Here is a 21,157-nt window from a genome sequence, read left to right as displayed (position 1 = left end):
GGAATGCTTCACCTAGGTACAGTTCAAAATTACTCATTATTAGCATAGCTACATCAGTTGCACCAAGAAAGCAAGCCATTGTACAGTAGAAGGATGTTAGAGTTCAGGTTTATGTTACTTACAGAACATTAAATGTCAGCACACTCTAGGGACATACACATTTTGCTAAGCAAAACATGAAATATGCTTCACCAGGGAATGAATGTTAACGACCACAAAGAAAGTCAAACAGATTTTTCATAGAAAGCCACTGCCTCTTGACTCCCCCACCCTAAGTATGGGCTCTGGTTTCATCCTTTTGTCCTTAACGAAGTACTCCTCTTAGTTCTTACTGCAATTTCCCTCTCAAAGTTTGAGTTTTATTGCTTCTTTTTATTTATTATAGATTTTAAATCATGTAAATTGTTGAATGAATGAAACGCTGTATTACGGGAAGAACGAAAATGTATACTTAATGAAGATTGTGTCTTAAGCACTTTTAAACTACGTATGTAAGGTTCCATCTGAAATGCAAGTCAACTTTTCTTTTTCTAATCCCATTACAGTTTCTCCAAATTTGTTTTCTGATTCCCACAGATCACCCTATTTTTCCTGTTACAGATGTATAACTTTGGTCACAGAACACTGCTTGAGATTTCCCTCAAAAAAACATTAAGGCCACTTGCTCTTTAATCAGCCGCAGTGGTTAGCCAATTAGGGAAATACAAGGCGCTTCCTCTTCCGGGGACTGAGTGCACTTCCGAGCACAGAGCTCTCAGCTTCTGTCAGTATAAGAAAAAAATAATTTTTTTCCTACATCAGCAAAGCATTCCAATTGTGCTTAGCGCTTTGTAAGTAAACACTTAAAAACAACACAGGAAATCCTCCAAAGCAGAGACAGGTAGAATTAATCTGGCCTCAGACAGCGTGTTGGTGCCTTCTACAGCCAATGAAGAGCAATCGCTACCTTCAGGGAGTTCATGCAACCTGTTTTAGACATCCTAAGGTGGAAGGAATCGCCGTAAGAGATACCAATCTCTTTTCACAGACTAGAGTGAAAGCTTGAAGTTAGGTGCCATAAATCTTGCTACAAAGAACTTAAGAATAAGGAGAGACATATGATGAAATGACTGCAGTTACCACACGCCAGCTGAGCCAGGGCAATTTTCCTGATAAGAATTGTTAGCCCATGACAAATACAAGGAAATATGATTTAGTGTAAACCTTGTTCGCAGAGGGCTACGCTAAGTTGCCTTACCTCCAATTCTGAGAGGTTATGAGCATACACCAGTAGATACTGCAGCTTAGTCGATAGGTGGCAATTTATGAGATCGCAGTGGCATGCCTGTGAGACTGAATCTCAGTCCCACTTTCAAAAGCAGTGTAGCCACTTAGCAATCCCTTAGAAACCAAAGCATCACATTTAAGTATTAAATGCCCAGTGTACAACGAGGCACCTTGTCAGAGGACAAAACAAACTCTTCTCTCCCAGAAACACCTTACCGCCTATTTTCTGTCCAGTCTAAAAACCATGATCTTTCTCTTCCCCTGGAAAACATGTAGTGATCACTTCTCATTCTCAATAAGGTCGAGTTCTTACTCTTGAAATGGTCTAAACACAAGGTGCCTTCATCAATGAGACATGCTGTCTTGTTTAAAAAGACAAAGCGTTTGTTTGACAAAACCCTTCTCTGAAAACGTGTTCACTAACATCATGAAGAAAGAAAGAATTAGATATTAGCATACAATTAGAGTATTACATTAACCATTCTGTGACATTACTTGGGGATATCTAGCCATCACCTCAAGCTCAAAGTAATTAAAACAGAACTCGGTGCTGATTTGAGGCTAATTGTTTTATTCCCTAGGTTTATCTCCCTTTGCCCTTCTTAAGTATAAGAACATCACCTGCAGTTTTTCAGCATTTGGGCATTTCCCCAGTTTTCCAAGAATTGTTTAATAATAACATTAATGATTCAGGTAGTTCCTCAGTGTAAGTTGTCTGGGTTAGTTGACATGAAATGTTTAATTTTAGCAAATCCCCTCATCCCACTTTTCTACAGATAGTAAACTGTTTATTCTAGCAATGTCGCATGGGATAGCTCTAAACATCCTTGTTTCTATTATAAAGAGAAACATGACTGAACACTTCTACTATCTACTTAAACATGAGTTTTATGTACGACCTATGCTTTTTCTTGTTTTGAATATTTATAAATGCACACTCATTAGTTTCACTGGCTAGAATTACTTTACCAAGTCGTCTGTTTCATTCCCTATCAATCACCTGTATACTGTAATTACTACCTATGCACACCACCATTTGCATTCTTAGTTTCCTATCCTTATGTATCTCTTTTTACTATTTTATTTGTTCTTCCACAACTTTTCACCAGCATTAGCTTCTTACTCAACCTTTTTCGGTGCTTCTGGAATTGTGGCTTCTTGGGTACTCAGACTGGTGCAGGATCATCATCATTTCTACAAACTCATCAAACAAGGCATCAAGACAAATACCCCCTAGACTGAAGTAATGCATGAGAAATAGAATACTTGCATGACCTTAGTAACTGAGCCAGAACTGGAAGTTGAATGAAAATAAACCCCCAAAACAATCAGTAGCTAAGAGACTGAAAAGTTCATCAGTTTGGAAGTAAAACAGAAGACCAGGAGATACGAAGAGTTTGTATGCAAGGGCCAGGGAGGAACTACTCATGAAGGAGAGTGGTGGAACTACACAGGGAGGGGCTGATGGACAAATGGCACAAAGTATTTTTGAGAAGTTTTGCAGAAGTAACACTTGCAGAGGCTTTTTTAGGAAGCAAGACTGTTAACTCACTTGGCACTTCTCCACCCACCTGGTAGAAGAGCCTAGTACAGCTCTGCCACTTGAAGGATTAGGGTTAAAAAGTGAAATGCACTGCACTATGAGATGTGTGCATTTCCAGGTCTCCCTCAATCAGCTAGGAAGCTTAGGTACAAACAAGGGAGGAGTTTAGTTTAAGTCTGACTGTTCTTTTCACATTTTGGTCTCCAAGTAAGCATTTATTAGCATGTCCTCAGCATTATTAGCACTAAAGTGATCATGCCTATGTTTTTAAATGAATACTTGAAACGACCAAACCCTTTTGTGATTTAAATTACTATTGTTACTCTTACTGCTTGGCTGTTTGGAGACCATTTATTTCAAGGCAGACTTGTAAAGGCAACAACTCATTGAGGCAATTCATGTTGGGAAGACCAGCAATAACACAGAGACAGTAACAATTCCACTGGATTCCTCCCCCAAGCTGTAAGAGGCATTTGGCACTACAGATTATTTCTTTCCCAAATGTTGTACCTATAGACAGAGATGTAAAATATCCGACCAGATCTTGATTACAAATTTGCAGGAATACTGGAAAATGTAAAACATTATTGCCTATACAGCGAAAATGAAAATTATGTTTTTGCACTCAACCTCCAATCCTGCTTCAGGTACCAGAAATATCTAAGTAGATGGGGGGTGAAGAGACTGAGTTACCAAAACAGTGACAAAGTAAATATGGTTAGATCTTTAAGTAGAATGGCTAATCCAAAGTTGACAAGTGTCCGTAGAATGCATACAACAAAAAGCAAAGGGAATTTAGCAGGTTAAAAGGAAATATCAGATAGGAAAAAACACAATTACATTAAGGAAGAGAAACAAAATAGGAAGACAAATTTTCGTATGATAAGAATGCATTAGCATTAGCCTGGAATAGCCTCCCAGGGGATGTGGCCTCAGCATTATAGGCTGGCTCATTAAAAACTAGAAAACAACCTTGCGTTGCAGAGAGACAGACTAGGTGAGCTAATAGGTCTTTTCTCTCTTCTAGCTTTTATGACTCCAAGATCACCTCATTTACATAATGACTATTCGTACGCCCTTCTGTAAATACGGATGACCAAAGATTATTTTTCCACTTTTTAAAATAAGGAAGTAAAACACTAGAGGCTTTTGGTTGAAAGCTCCCCAATTAATTCTGTTATAACCCAAATGGTTCCCAAGTGTCATATACAAATATTAAGACTAATGAGCATACATCCTTTATGTTATTTTCTTGATTATGCCATGGTTTTTTGTAAGTGTTATGCACTTTATTCTTGCACATTCCAGGTGAGATCGAGATTATTAGACTAATAGTATTCTATTAAAAAAATCAAAACATATATCTAAACAATTTTTTTTGTCAGCCAACCCTGACTTCAAATGGTTAAATTATCACTAATTTACAACTGTCTTTTAAAAACATATTTATCTTTACAAGCTGTCCTTTTTCACACTCTTGTTTCTACAGTTGTCTTTGAATTGCTCCAAAAGACAAGGTATTTAATTGAATGCAAACAAATGAAGTAATCTGCAATGAGATGTCTAGAATAACTAATCAGAAATATTCTCTTGGGAAGGATGGTATGTTTTATTTGTTCATTTGCAGTTTTCTGTGTACTGCGCTTTAAAAAGTCATCTTTAAACATCCGTCAGCACAGACAATGGCTTTTCCTGGCTACTGTATCCTGGCTCTGGTGGAAGCTGTCAGAAACAAAGGGAGATCATTCTCTTTCTGACCGCAGTTGAACATACTAACCCAGGAGAAACTTTGCCAATTCAGACACAGAAAGGCAGAGTGAAAGAGATGGCAATCTGTGAACCAACAGCAAGTGCAGAGAATGGGGGACTCCTCAGAAGAGCTAGGAGTAAATGTACAGCCAGCTTCAAGCAGCTTTCCCCAAGGGCGCAAGAGATCACACAGGATTTGTAGTGACCTAAGCCACTAGAGGCTGATGGAGTAAGAGCATGAGTAAACAGACCTGTTCTTCAAGAATGTAACGGGCAGGGAAATATGCGTATTTTAATTTGTAAATCTCCTTTATTTCTATTTCATCTTCTCTAGCAGAAGTTTCCCTTATTTAAACAAATAATCAGCCTAGTTCATGTTCAAACAAAATCTTGCATTAGAGTTTAAAAGCTTCCTTGGTACGCTGGGTACGCTTTAAGGATATGCACTTCAAGGAAAAGAACACAGGCAGAGCCACCTCAAGGTTGTAGATGACTTAAAGGTCTTGTAAAAGGCGGGGAGTTAATTTCCTTTTCTTTCATTCCTCTATTGACCAATAATCTTTAATCTGTGGAGAATCATGGCTGATCACACTGTAACTGATACGGCCATTTCAATAAAGTTAGCCAGATGGCTGATGAATGACCTGCTCAGCAGTTACTTCCTCGTTCACATTCATACAATTTTCTCTCTCCATTACAAGATAAAGGAACTTAGAAACCAGTTAAGTTTTTGGAATCTAGCGGCACCTTCATGACTGAAGGGAGACAACGCAGCACTTAATACCAGATCACATAAAAACAAGATATGAAACAGCTGATCTGCTGCAGACCGGGGTAGGCAAATGGCAGTAGAAGCACTGTGAAATCCTGCAACAGAGGAGTATGACATTTCCTAGAAGAAAAAAAAACTACTTCAAATTGAGGAGGACTGTTTATGAAGGAAAAGGCTGGAGAGAACAGCCTGCCAGTAAGATTATTAGATGAGATGGTCATGAACAGGTAACAGCATTCCTGAAGTGCTAAAAAGTAGCACTTCTTGGCCAAATTAGGTCTCTCTCAACTGTTTCCAAATCCGTTCTTTCTAACTCTATAACAAATGCCACATTCATCTCTTATTACCTAAACCTTTCCTCTTTTTCCCTCATAATACAAAGAACTGTTTTTTTTACTGTAAACATTTGGTTATCCTAGTCACTACTCTGCTAGAAGCAAGCTGATTTTATATACATAAGGCCATTATAGCTGTACAATTGGCAAATATAAAATCCTTTCACTTCTGTTATCCAAGTTATTTTCAGGAGTAAATATAGGAAACTTTCAAGAAATACTGAAAATAAAAATTAATCACATGTATTTATCTTATACACAATTTTGAACTTTCAAGTGTCACAGATAAAACAATAATGCTGCATTTCTTCTAGATTTTACCACATTGTAACATTCATAGTCACTGTTGCATTAGACTACTTGGGAAAGATTTCTGTAAAAAACATTTAAGGATGAATGCTTAACAGTCAGGGTGTTGGATTTAGTGGATAAGGTTAGTGCTCACAACACCATCACTCCAATTTCAGCACTGACAAATCCCCTATTATAATTTAGGCCATAATTTTGTATTATAGCACTTGACAAAACAAAACAAAAGCCCCAAAACAAACTCAGCAGGTTGCATTTTTATTCCCCAATGACCTTTGTTTCCAAAACCAGCTATTCAGACTATTTCTGAAGGATCAAGACTATTTTTTAAGTATCAAGATCATTAACAACTGTGTTTTGAGCTAGCTGGACGCAGCTGAGCGAGGGAAGAAAGCTCTCCTACTTGCCCTCAAACACATCTGAGAACTATGTTGTCCACTGTTCTACTCATTTTAGTCAGAGCTACCACAGAGGAGAGAAGGATATATCCTAAAATGAAAGAGGCACTTAATTACTTCTTTCAGTGAGTTCCTTATAGATATCAAGATGGAATAAAAAATGTCATCGTTGAAACTTAATGTTCTTTATAAAGACAGTAAAATACATTTCTTAAACATTAAGAAATGTTAGTGCACAGAGCAGCTGTTACCTTGGCGCAGATTATCTTCATACCATGTAGTCTGTCAAGTGATTCCTGAGGATTACCTAGGTACTGAGGAAGTTCAGCGTGTAAAATCCGCATGGAGAAAGGAACCATGGAACCTAAAAACATAATGAATTTTATTAAATGAGTTTGCTATAATGATCAGTTTGTGATTTGCCTACATAACACAAGGTATTTCTCACTAGTGTATATAACACAAAGTCCATTTTACCTTCATATCTTTTTCTTCTCCTGATGAAAGATGTGAAAGATGAGAAAATAGCAAACTTTTTCTTAGCTATAACATGTAATGTATTGTAAAATGTTTTAAATAGGTAAACACATATGTAACCATAATCAGGAAGGCAAGAAAAAAATGCATCTAATTCAAATTTTCAAGAACAAGTTGTGCATGGAAGTACAATATTTCATTAATGATTTTTATAAACTAATTAAAATGACGGATTAAAAAAAATTGGAAGTTTACTCAAGTTGCAGCTACAACGTTATTCCTAACATTTAATAATTATGCATATTTTACAATCTATGCAGAAGAAATAATATGGAATTATTGGCCTTAAAAGCATGCTTGCAAAAAAGTTACATAACCAGGGCATGTAAAACCACTTCTACATAATCCTTTTCCAAAGAAACAGAAAGTTGATATGAAGGGCTCCTATATTACAGAGAAAAAAATACAACCAGAAAACCAACATGAGTCAAAAGAAATAAAAAATAAAAATGGTATAATGAACAACAAAAATAATACTACTATAATAGAAACATTAAATCTAAAAATATATCAAGTCCTCCGGGAAATTAAAATATATTACAAAATATTTTGTTTCTTTTTTCTATTAATATCCATAGGTTTGTGTAAAAGTCTAGGTCCATTATGCTAAGCAGAGACCATTCCATTGCTCTAAAGGTGACTTAGTCCAGGTTTTACTTCATTAATGCTACTTTTCCACAAAGAGTTACTAAATGGCTCTATACTGTGAGACTGACTCTTCATAAAGGTGGTGTATTTTCTGTATTTTCTGGTTTATTGAAAGCATCAAAGGATAGGGAAGGAATTTTAAGCAATATTTGGGGAGAAAAAGAAATTTCTCCCTTTTCATATTAGTTTACTTTTATCTTTATTATTATTATAATATTTACCAAAGACTCAATCCTCTAAGGTTATGAGCATCCTGGCTGACTTCAAGGGCAGTTTCAGGAGCTTTAGGGAATCCCAGTGTGTGCAACATCTTGCTTTCAGATAACTGCATATCCTGATACACAGAAAATGATACTGAACATAAACTAAATGCTATTATTAAAAACAAATCAGAGCTAGCATAATGGGGAAATAGGCCTTGCAAAATAGTGTGCTACACTTCTAATATTTTAATATAATACATTTGCTCTCTTTAGACATATTCTAAGGGGATTTCCCTCTCAAGTCACCTTTTGCCTCATCTTTTCTCAAAAATAGGACTCAGGAGCTTTTTAGAAAGATTTTTGCACCTGTTCTTAACAGGCTTGTATGTCAAAGAGCTAAATGCTATATACAATGAGTCACTGCCTCTAGACATTTTTTTTAAAGGTTGACAAAATTTTAATCACAAAACTCACTAATTATGACCTTCAGAGTAAGCCACTTACATCTACATAAATTCTCTTTTGCCAGTGCTAACTATTCCCCATGGCTTCCGTGACTGCTGTGTTCCCTTAATGGATGTACACGCGAGTTTCATGCATCATCATATGTGGAATAGAGATTAAGAAAACAAAACTGCCTTTGAAATTCTATTAAGAGAAGCATAAAAGGTTATTCAACCAGTAACAAAAGATGAGAAATATTTTATGTCTGTATCCTGACTAGTACCTAGCATGACACAAGTGAAGATACACAGTCAGAGTGTGGGGGGTGAACAACAATGAAAAGGGAGATGAAAATAACTTAAGAGTAAGTTCCGCACCAGACCACCACAGAAAAATTGCTTTGTAGGCACATTGCGAACTTAAGAATCTGCACTGCAAGCCTATGGAAGCAAACCTGTGTCTGGTTCCACCTCTACCACCCCTCTGGTGACCAAGTTCTAACTCCACCATCCAACGGTAATCCTGCCAAAAAAGCAGTGCCTAAAACCAGCTAGTTTGGTACTGTTCTTTTGGAAAAAGTAGTCTTAATTTACTGCTAATCCATGAACCATGCACCTACTTCTTGCACTCAACAGCATTTCTGAGGCAAAGGTAAAAAAAGGAAAAGTTTTGTTCATCAGTAAAACTTTGGAAAATCTGAGATATAAAACAAAAGGAATCTAAAGTTTTTGCAACATTTTTGGTTAATGACTGTGTTCTAGCATTTTCAACTCGGAATGAGTTTGTATCATTACATTCTCTTGTAAAATGCAGCAAAAGGTCAATTCAATAAACACTCATACAGAAAATCTGAACTGGTAACAGAACAGCTCAACATACAGATAGACGGGTATTTAATGGAGCGCAGATGAAATGTCTCGCGTTATCCATTTTTATAAAATTTATATAATGTTTTATAAAACACTTTTTGGGATTGCATATTTTGTAAAGTATTGATCTCGTATATTGCTGAATGAAGCCACACTATTATGATCCATGCGAGGGGAAGGAATAACCCATTATCAATCTACATCATTGGAAATGGTGTCAGAGGATGTCAGAATGATGAATGCGACTCCAGGCCAACTTAGACTCCATAAGAATCTGATTTATTTCCTATCAAAAGTAAGACCTCAGTTGTAATAGGCATTCAGAACTATATTACTTTGAAACGTACTTTATTAATGTATTATTTCTCAACCACTTAGTACTTCCTTCATAGCATGTGACCAAAAAGCATTCCAGTGTGATCCTCCGTAGGTACGTCAAGTATGGTGACAGATCTCTCGAACAAAACCAGAAGGAAGCTGGCCCACAGTGTAAGAGTAGTCAGTGTAACGACTTTTCAAACCAGAATTTATATTACTATTTCACACAGGAGGATCTAAAACTCTAGCATCTGTTTCTTCTCTTTCTTTTTGAAACTCATGACATAACTAGTATCCTGCAAGAAATTTTATTGTAAGCATCCAGCAAATCCATCCAGTGAACTTCTGTTACTTCCTGCTCATTAAACAGGCTGCTAACTTTATTTAAAATCTCAGAAACACCAACCGTTTCTGCTCTCTTCCTCAGTTTCCTTGTAATCCTTCTGAAGAGCAGAAGTTTTTAGTTTTGTTTTTGTTTTTTTAAGAAAGCACAAAACTGTACACGTGCTCTCAAACAAGTGTGGAAACTGGGGAAAACAGAAGAGAAAAACGAGCTTTTACCACTGGTAAGGCTGTCTTACCACTCCATGTAAACAGTATTTTGTAACTTCCAAGTCAAATCACATGAGCAAATTGCTCCTAAAAAACCTGCAGCACTTATCCAAGCCACTCATCCAAACATATTCCTTAAATACTCTCTTTATAAAAAAGAAACTTTGAGATTTTTGGTTAAGTATAATTTCCCAGATATGCTCCTGTCTCCAAGTAAGCTGCTTCTTAGTTAAATGATATGAGGTATGGATAATATATCTAATTCAGTTCCTACATTAATAAACTCAATTTCTGGTTTAAAAAAAAGACCATAAATTTACTTTAGATTTGGTAAAGCTTTCAATGAGTGCCACTCATATAAAGTGGTAATACGATTTACATACACTTCTCAGGAAGAAATACGTGGCAGTAATAGAAAAAGCATGTAGAGAGATCTGTTCACCAAAGTAATTCTGTAACTCCTGGTTAACAGTTGTGTAAAAACCGACAACACACGCCTTCCCCCCCGCCCCCCCCGCCCCGAGTTCTCTATTACTGTCTTGTCTCCAGCATCCAAAATCTGAATCTGTAATTTTCTCAATCTAAGAAAACAGAACAATCATCTTTGAACTTGTCTGAAACAAAAATGTCAAGAAAGCACCTGAGAAAAGCAACAGCAAGTCACTAAAAATCTTTTCACAGGGTGGATGGTTATAAACCTTTGTTCTCACAGGACTCAGCAAGGTGACCTGTGTGCATACCATGGTGGAAGAGAACATTTTGAGCATAATGGGTTTGAAATGCAGCCCAGCAGAGCTTCATGGGGTGAACGGGAGATGAAAAAGGCAAAGGCAAACCATAATACGACTCTTCTGAATCTTCATCAAAGACACATCAGTTCACTGATAAAAAGGTAAAAAGCAAAAAAATAAGAGAATCACAGAAAGTTCTGACTTGGAACAGTTAACTCTGAGCTCACTAAGAATTTTGGTCTAAACAACAGGATGTGGATTTGTTGTTCTATGACGTCACCATATCACGTTGCATCAAAGGCTCGTCATTCAGCCGCTTTCCGCTGAAAGAACAACAGTGCGGAGAAGCCCATTCCTGTTGTTAAGAAATATACGACAGAAAAAGAAACTGCACACAAATCTACAAAAACACTCTGTCTTGCAAGACACAGAAGTTGAGCCTTCTGATAAGTATTCCCTAACATTTTAATATGAAGATGGTGAGAAATGAACAAGAGTTGAGACCTAAAAAAGGTGTGTCTGAGATTTTAGAAAACACTGTAATTTTCATTTTAAATTGTCTCAGTTAACAAGAAAACAATTGGGAAGAGGTAAATGACATTTGTTGATGACTCTAGTAGGTCAATAATAATAGTGTTATGAGGGTCTGAAAGGCAGGTTGTAGAATTCAGAGTACAAAATTTAATTAAAAAGCAGATTAACAGCAGGAAAAAAAACTATACATGCCTCAATAAACACAGTTACATTGGGGAAAAAACAAAACCAGAAAGTAAGATTGACTACATTAACACTAAGCTGTAACAGAAACACATGTGCTTCTTAGATTAAGAATGACATATTGTCTGAAAGGTTTCACCTATTTGCTTACTGTTAGGCCACATATTTAAGGCACACAGCGTAACACATATTTCTTTGTAATAGGTTCCTATGCAAGTGGGCATATATATTCCTGTGATACCCCACTAGGGATAAGAGAATTTTATATAAAATAAAATGGATTGTGGCATGTGCTGCCTTTTGCAAAACTATTTGGAATCAAACCCATGTCCTCTATTATATTTCACTCTACTGAATTTAACAAGGCAACATGTCGAGGAAATATTTAAAACAAGCACCATATCCTGTAATTAAAATGTTTACTTAAGAGCACAGGAGAATGGATTTTGCTCTCTACTTCATGCTTCGGATTTCTAAAGAAGTAATGCCTTCTTACACAGCAAAACCACGTCAACAAAGCCTACATAATTTCAACAAAAGGCAATACCCTACAATTACTGCCATGTATTGAAATTTTAAGTTAAATAAGTCTTCTAGCTTGATGTTTTACAGTTGACCTCTGTTGCTCCTCTTTTAAGGGTTTCATAATAATTTTATCTATTAAAAATTCGTAATGGAAAAATGGTTTAATTTTAAGACAATTCTTTTCTTAGCTATCACTTTTAAATACAGCAGAGAATTTTTTTCAAAGAATATGATTTTTGATTGTCACATTAGCATGAATTAATCTCATTCATATATAAATTTTCAGCATACGAAAGTGTCCTGGTTTTGGCAGGGATAGAGTTAATTTCCTTCCTAATGGCTGGTGCAGTGCTGTGTTTTGGATTTAGGATGAGAACAATGTTGATAACACACTGATGTTTTAGTTGTTGCTAGGTAATGCTTACACTAGCCAAGGACTTTCCAGCTTCCCATGCTCTACTGACTGAGAAGGCTGGAGGGGCACAAGAAGCTGGGAGGGGGCACAGCCAGGACAGCTGACCCCAACTGGCCAACGGGATATTCCATACCATGTGACGTCATGCTCAGTATATAAAGCTGGGGGAAGAAGAAGGAAGGGGGGGACGTTTGGAGTGGTGGCGTTTGTCTTCCCAAGTAACCATTACGCGTGATGGAGCCCTGCTTTCCTGGAGATGGCTGAACACCTGCCTGCCCATGGGAAGTAGTGAAATAATTCACGGCTTTTGCTTTACCTATTAAACTGTCTTTATCTCAACCCACGAGTTTCCTCACTTTTACCCTTCCAATTCTCTCCCCCATCCCACTGGGGGGGAGCGAGCAAGCGGCTGCGTGGTGCTCAGTTGTCAACTGAGGTTAAACCACAACAGAAAGACAAAACTAAAAAGTGAAAAAAGGTCTGCTGAAAGGAAAATGGATACTCCAAAAGCATGGGAACAGATGGAATAAATAGTAAGATCAGGTAGAATTTTCTAAGACCACAGATTTCAATTTCTATTTCTTTATGAACAGCTGCACATTTTCATAACTGTCATAACATAAACATCACCTCATGCCAATCAAATTCAAACTGGAGCCCTCATCTGCAACCCTTTTAGAGTAGAAAATTGAGGATTCCAATGGCTAGCCGTTTTATCTTCATATTTTCTTGTGGCAAAATCAGTAACCAGAAATACTTTCTGATCTGCCTTCTACAGCTTATTCAACAAATCTCAAATATCAAAAAGCAGCAGTAGGGCAAATTATCATTTACTGAAAGTATAAAGTGAAAAAAACAAAACAAAGAAACAAACCCTTCTTTCATTGGGTAGAAGAGAAATACAGAAAATCCAGGTTCATAAAGATATTCTGCTTTATACATACGTATACACACAGAGATGTACATCCTTGCATTTATATGCACACACACACTTTTACATACTTCTACAACAGCATATTTGTGTAATTTATAAGGGGATTTTTAAGAGTGATGATGTAGTAACTTTGAATCCTAGTCTTACTGACTGTCAATTAAAAGTACACTTAAAAATCCACATTCAACAGACTAGTTACCAAGCATTTGTTTATTACTTTCATTCCAGAAAGACTGAAGAAGAGATAGGAGCCTAAATGTTTGTAATCATTGAAAGAAAATGCTTTGAAAATTTTATCTGAATTTGCATGTTTACGTATACGTCACAATTTAAGTGCATGTGACCTAAGAACACAGATATTCCGAATTAAGATCTGGTTTTGAAAGGTTTCAGAAATACTTTTTCAGTAATCTGGAGTTGTTATTTGCACTGAAGCAAGGAAAACATAAGAGAAAGAATGCCAAAAAACCCTGCAACAATTGCCCTACCACAAAGGAATCACCATAAATCTTACCTACTGTTAACTGTAGTAAGGCAGAATTTAGAAATTAATTACTTGCTCACTTTTAAGAAATACTATATAAAGCTGGTACGGTCTACAATGAGACTACATAGCCTTGGGAAAGAAAGCACAATTAAATATTTTAGCAGCACTCTACCCCCTTAAAATTATACATATATTTCCTAACTAAAATATCTATATTATTTTAGAAAAATTTGCATTTGCAAGTCTGAATACTCTGAAAAGCCAACTGGAACCACAACACTTGAGTGGTATTTATTCATATCATATTAGGTGATTTCATAGGCAGAAGGTAGCTCTGAAGCAACAGAACAGATAGTGAATTTAAAGGGACAATAGAGTGGTGTACATAGTACTGTAAATAAAATAATTGGCAAACCAGTTCCTCTAGAGGCTTTAATATGTTTTTTACTGTCAATATGAGCTTGAACGAAGAACTGTTCTGAGCAACTGCCAAGACTGAAGCAGTCTGACATGGGAGTGCAAGTTCAGGCACAGCAGTATTTGTGGTAACATATGAGAAAACCAATACCACATATAACAATGACTGGAGTCTTTTTTTCTTCTGTTTTCCTGCAAAATGTATTAAAAGATAGGAGCACTCTGTAGGCTATGATTTCTTTAGCCTGTGCATTTCTTCTCTTATGCCTGTTTTTACCTTGATTACTCCTTTTGCCTCCCCACCCACCACAAATATTTTTTTTCCCCACACCACTTCCCATTCTGCTACCGTTCTCCCACTAACCAAAAGTTGATGAGGATGAAAAAAAAAGGGCATTTCATTTATAGCATCATCCAAAACGATGCTGAGAAAAAGCGAAAGGAAGCTTTAGCAAGGCTGCCTCCTACTAGCATAGGCAAGTAGAGAAGAGAAGAAGAAAGGAGGACAGTAAACTCAAAATAGCCAAACATCACTGTACAGGCATCACTACGTTTACTGTGAAAGCATATAGGCGATAATTTCCCCAATCCATGCCTGTCCTTCCTTATGGTATAAGTCTGACATTCAGAAGCAGGACCAAGCTTCAGAGAGCAGGCGGACCTTGGAGCTGTACACAGTCCTCTGCACTACACACAGTCCAGATGTCTGTAAAATGCCTTCTGCGGTATTAAAGAAAAATTCTGGATGAGTGTTTTCACAGTAAGCGCGGTGTCACTGAGTCAACAGACATGTGACAAGTTTCCTATCACATTTTTTGCTATTTTATAAGCTTATTAAATCTAATAATAATAATTTATTACATTTCACCTCAGACATCAGTACTGAAAACTTGTTTACAACATGGGTTTGAATGACAGTTCTAGACTACGTATGATAGGATTCCTTTAGGGAGAGCTGAATTTCAAAACTGAATAAAAGAAACAAATTAAGAGCACTGCTTGAGTAAATAAGGACACGTAAAAAATGAAATCTCGCACAGCCAACTATTTTTTGTATCAATTTTTTCATGTATTTGTGCTAAAATTTCTAACTGCAGTGGATATTAGTAAAGTCAGAAAAGTAGTGTAGACCTAGTGAAATATGATAAAACAATAGTTGAGTGATGTCTAGACTCACCCTACTTTGAAATACATATATATACATTATATATATATATATTGTTTTTTTTTAAACTGTCACTATCCATCTGAAAATACCAGCCTGCTGCAGTGCACACTAGTGTATCCTTATGGTCACAACACAGCCAAACCTTAAAAAAACCCCTTGTGCTATAATTAGTAACAGAGTTCATGGGAAGGTGTATAGTATGAAATCAGTTTCTAGAGAACATACAACTAAATTTTTAAGAATACGTTCCTTATTTAGGCACTTGCCACCAGACAACAGAAGACTGATTTCATGTTAGAGGAATACAGATGATGCTGTATCATCACAAGGAGAATGAAAAGGGGAAAGGAAAAAACCCACCCCTATACATATAAACCTCTGGTCAGGGGAATGAAAGTCCTATTTTTACTCGTGCACAGGTTTTTTTTTTTTTCCTTCGTAATCCAAAATAAATTATTCTCAATTATTGTAAATTTAGAACACCAATTTTGGCAGCATTAACTTTTCTGTAACTTAGTGGTCTATTTAGCAGAAGCAAGACCAAATTATCTCATAAAAGAATGAAATAGCATTTTAATGTTCCATTTTAATTGCTGGCTCTCACTCTTTCAGAAACACGTAGGCATTACCAATGGAAAAGATATCTCAGGTTAGCCGATCTATCATACGAGACTTTATGAAGTATCATGAGGAACAGAGAAACAAACGATACGAATAGAAGTGGGTCAGACTGTGTAAACATAAAGACAAAACCCTAAAAAAAAAAAAAAATCCTGAAATCCATTAGTCACGAGAATGATGAAAAAAATTCAGCCTTATATACCCCACAGAGTACAATGGAGATGTGCAGGAAGCAATCTGGAACAGAGTTCCTGACCTGAGTACCTACCTATTACAAAACAAAAAAATTATATATAAAATAGGACTTTTCGGCATCTCTCTGCAGATGAATTTAGAAGAACTAAATTCATAACTGAATAATTTTAAGATTTTACTATAAAATGAGGATGGTTTGCTCTCTGCCCCGTATCAAACAGGAATGATCAAAGAGTGACTTAACCCATTTCACTGGCTGATACAAGGATCCCAGCAGACTCCAGCCCCCCAGATGGTGCACACCTACAGGCAAGGGAGACGCCCGAAGAAAGAGATTGTAGAAACCAAGAAAGGCAGATTTCAGAAAGATTAGATCTTACAGCCATGATGAAAACAACAGTAATGGGATCCATGCACATGGCTGCAAATGCCATACAAAATCTCAGGATAAAACAGAGACTAATAGTGTTGCCGAAAGGAAAGAGCCTTGAGAGAGCTTCAGAGCAAAATTAAGAGGCCCGTATTGGCCATGTTAAGTTAAATTAATGGAAAAAAACATCTTCCACTCCTCATACATTTACTTGAAATTTAAATTCTTTGAGGTATATTTCTCAGAGATTAATGGATGAGGGACTATCCTCACTGCAGGAAGAAGCTCAGGTATATAAACTTTCCTTACTTAAAGCATAGAGAAACACAGAAAACTTTCTAATTTATTACATTTCTTATTATGAATATTTTGAATACAAAGAAACGATGCAAAATATTATATGTATTACAATTAATGTGTACATTATTTATATCTATACTCTCATTTCTTAAATTGATTTTTAAGTGCTTACTCCATTTATATACCATGAATCAAAATTAAAATGTTGAAACAAACCTCTCTTTTTTATGCTTGTTACACCACAAAATGATATGTAAAATTACCAAACAGCAGTGGATTGTGGATTCATACTAATACATTTCAACCAAAACATACGAATTATTTATATCTACTTTATTATTTAAATTAGCTGGTTAACGATGCATGTATACTGAATTTCTTTATCCATAATCCAGCACTGCATAGTTTAATGCTAGCCAGAAGAGAATTGCTTGCTCTCTCCTACATCCCTCTAAATAGCATCTCTCTCTCCTCAAAACTACATAAGGAAGGTTTGATAGCTGTTCCCACATCTTAATCACATCGTATTTATATGAGATATCTACAACCAGCAGGTCAGCTCCATCCAACCTTAATCTTATTTTCCTTACAGATGATCAGATTATGGTCCCGGTTGGTATGTTCAACTGTTAAAAATGAACTGAGGCATATAATCGTGACATAGAATATTTTCCTTATGCTCACCTTTTTACCATAGATATCTTCATGATTTGTATGAAATAGCTGCAGTGGTTGAGTGGTTGCTGCAAAGTTTGGATCCAAAGTTAAGTCACAGGACGGGTGCCTGCAACAGCTGGCCAGACTGTCCAGAACTGTTGCTACCTGTATGCTCTGTGGCATGAGGACTGAAATGCCTCAAATATTGACATGACCTGCAAGGATTCTTTTCTTAGGCAAAATAACTTATTTCTAATACTGGAAAAAGATGTGGAAACATACATACAACCTGGGGAAGACTACTTCTCCTGTGCAGCACTGCATTATGTGCAAAGCCACCAAAATGTAAGCAGATCCAAAGAGCTGTCCAACCTGATGACCAAAACCTCTCTCTCAAAAATAACACAGTTCCTTCTCAGTGCATTGAATATATTCAAGGCAAAACATGAATTTTTTGCCTGTGATTGCCTGAAAGATGCTGAGTAAGGTCAGAGGGACTTGTTCTAGGCAGTCCACATTGGCCTTAGCGGGCTACAACTAATCCTTTGCATCACTAAACGGATGAAACAATCTTCTGCAAAAGATCCTGAACTTTCTTGACACCAACTTCCCTCCCTCAGCAACCTCAAAATCTCTGTATCTTTCTAGCTTTCCTCATTGAGACTAACAGCTTCTTATGTAAAATGGACTATAGTTTTTCAGAGAGTGGTGCTGCCTATTACAACTGTTACTTACAAGCATTTTATTATACACTGTGGTTCAAATATGAAAGCCAAAGAACAGTAAGCTCACTCAACAGTGTACCTGCATCAGAGAGTTATTTATTTCTAAGGAACAGATTTAGAAAAAATAAAATTTCAAAATAGCCTGAACAGGAGTGAAATTGCTCTTAAAAATAGCAATTTTTCAAATCCAGACTCCTGGAGAACTAGAATATCCCAGGTAATGGAACTATTTCGTTAACCTATGGGCTATTTGGAGCAGTGGGAAGTAGTGCATTTGTAACTTGAGATAAACCGCTTATAAAGAATTGAGGCTGGTGGTGTCTGTTTCCTCTTCAACAACGGGATACATAGTATATTACTGAATTTTATTTAGTTTTAATTACTAAGCAAATAATATTACGTTTAACTAGTATTTTTTTTTATTAACGCAAATTATCGAATTAGCACTAATTTTTTTTTTTAATCCTAGAAACCAGGAAACCTAAGAAAATAATACCCGCATTAGCACGTGTGCATGGACACGTGAGTGTTAAAAATAGCATATTGATAGTACCTGGATGAACTTAAGAGGAAAAGCTTATAGATTCTGTTTCCACAAACTCCCTCATCACCTTTCACAGCCCGATTCTGGCTAAAATTAACTAATAAAGTTTGGGGGTTTTTAATTTCAATACCCTAGAACTAAACTACTTTATTATATTTACTTGTTAAAAACATTCCTCTTTCAAATCAAACCTGTATCAGCATCATGGAATACACTGCCCACCTATATTGTGATGGAATAATTTCACCCCTTATTGTTACTCCTTATCGTTACCTCCATAATGCAAACAATACTTTAACATAGTAGTTAGTCATGTTCTTCTGGAGGAAAAAAAAAAAAAGAAATAATCCAAGGTTCACCAATGCTTTAGAATTAAAAAAAACCTGAACCCATTATTTTATAATGACTGGTAAAAATGGCAAAAATAAAAAGCATTTTATAAATCAACTATCTTACCTTTTCGTCCAGGGTATACATGAGGGTAATATTCATAATAAAGATCAGGCTGGTCTAAATTTCCAAATGGTTCAAATTCCATTTCTGCATTTTGGAATAGATTCAGTTTTACCAGCAGTGCTAGTCTCACAAACCACAGCTAAAAATTAATACATATAAAAAAATGGAAAAGACAAGGTCTGTTATTAGCTTCAATCACAAGCCACACCCAAATACAATTTCAACTTCCTAAGTTATTCTAAGATGAAGTTGAGTAAAGTGTTTCTATGTTACTTACTGGTAAGAATCAGGATTTACATTTACGTGCTCTTCCACAGAATACTTTTCATAAGATCATTAAAACAAAACACAGAGGACTGACGTTTTAGTTGTTTGTAAAGGTATTGAGATTTTGAAGATGAAGTTTAAAAACTAGCCTGCTTCAAAATTAGAACATCTCTCTTTAAATTGAGTTAGCATGTAAGAATTATCAATCCGATTTTTAATTGTTTTTCCAATTTTATGCAGTTCTTAAAATCTGTTACGATTTTGGTGAAATTGCATTAGCTTTATAGCTACTAGGGCCAGAACCATGACTTCTCATCTGGTCACATTTTGTTCAGAAAAACCCTTATTATGTTTGTGAAACATAATACATGTTTCACAAACCTTTATTAATTTAGGTTCTTATTTTCTTATAATCATGAAACATACTTCTAACATTTGAAATCTTACTACAAAGTTCACACTCTAGATAGTATCCGTGAACTTTAGCACAGAGTCTTCCAAGATAGCAAAACATATTCCTTTTTACTAGTGATTACCTTTAAAAACATACAATCAAGACAGAATTTTACTTATTAAAAAATATTTTGTTTTAAATGAAGACCTACTTTACATAAGCAAACAGAAAAAGTGCTTTAATAAGCACAGTTTTTCGGTAACAATTAGGAAAAGAAGTTTGATCATGTTAAAAAAAAAATACCACTGTGAATATTGTTGGAAAAAAGTGACAAGGGTGTATCTTTAAACATACCTGTAAAGAATCTGTTGTATGGTTAGTAGGTAGTCCACCTTTTTTATAGCCTTGACCATGTGCCGTTAGAAGCCGCCCGCACAAGTCAACTGCTGCCCTCCAGTTTTTACTGCTCTGGGAAGAAGAAAAGAGCAAGTAGCAAAATCACAAAGTCCCTAAAATACACAACTGCTTATTTTGCCTGAAGCAGCTACATGTACCCATCAATAATAATGACAAGGTCAGGAGAGCTGGCCAGTGAGCAGCAGAATGTCTGCTCATTTGTCAAAGCTGCACATCTAATTAGGCAAAAAGTGAAATCAAGCATGAGAGAGAGTTAATATTATCTGGTCACTAAAACAAAAGAATATGCAACACCATATGGGATTCTAAACTTAAAAGCTATATCATGTTCGCTAATATACCTGGATATACTAAAATATTCACAATTTTGTTTTCTCTTCAAAAGGAGAAAAAAATTGCTAGCTGTATTTCAGTAATCACATCCAAATTACTTCACCACTGTAAAGTATTTAACACCTATTCCTACCTCACTGACTTCAGTATTTCAGATTATAACCCCTAGTGCAGTTCATTTAATGAAAACAGGCTTTCCTAACATTGCCCAGAACACAGAATTCCTATCAATTAAGAACAAAGGACAAGAAACAATACAATGTGTAAAATGATCTCGGGATCCACCTGAGAGTGCTGAGGGAGCTGGCGGAGGAGCTCGCCAAGACACTCTCCATCAACTATCAGCAGTCCTGGTTAATGGGGGAGGTCCCGGATGACTGGACGCTTGCCAATGTGACGCCCATCTACAAGAAGGGCCGGAAGGAGGATCCGGGGAACTACAGGCCCGTCAGCCTGACCTCGGTGCCGGGGAAGATGATGGAGCGGTTAATCTTGAGGGCGCTCACAAGGCATGTGCAGGACAACCAGGGGATCAGGCCCA

General features: G+C 36.4%; 1 protein-coding gene across 1 annotated transcript in view; it reads right to left on the bottom strand.

Moving 5' to 3' along the window:
- The window catches only part of TRAPPC12 (trafficking protein particle complex 12), a 56,566-nt gene that overhangs the window by 19,488 nt on the left and 15,921 nt on the right, over positions 1-21,157 (bottom strand). The window contains 3 exon segments of the mRNA XM_009329299.1: positions 6,624-6,736; positions 19,206-19,344; positions 20,221-20,334. Of these exon segments, the coding sequence (XP_009327574.1) occupies positions 6,624-6,736; positions 19,206-19,344; positions 20,221-20,334 (366 nt within the window).

Source organism: Pygoscelis adeliae, unplaced genomic scaffold (assembly GCF_000699105.1).
Source record: "Pygoscelis adeliae isolate BGI_AS28 unplaced genomic scaffold, ASM69910v1 Scaffold17, whole genome shotgun sequence".
Lineage (NCBI taxonomy): Eukaryota > Metazoa > Chordata > Aves > Sphenisciformes > Spheniscidae > Pygoscelis > Pygoscelis adeliae.
This window is presented reverse-complemented; position numbering and strand designations above follow the sequence as displayed.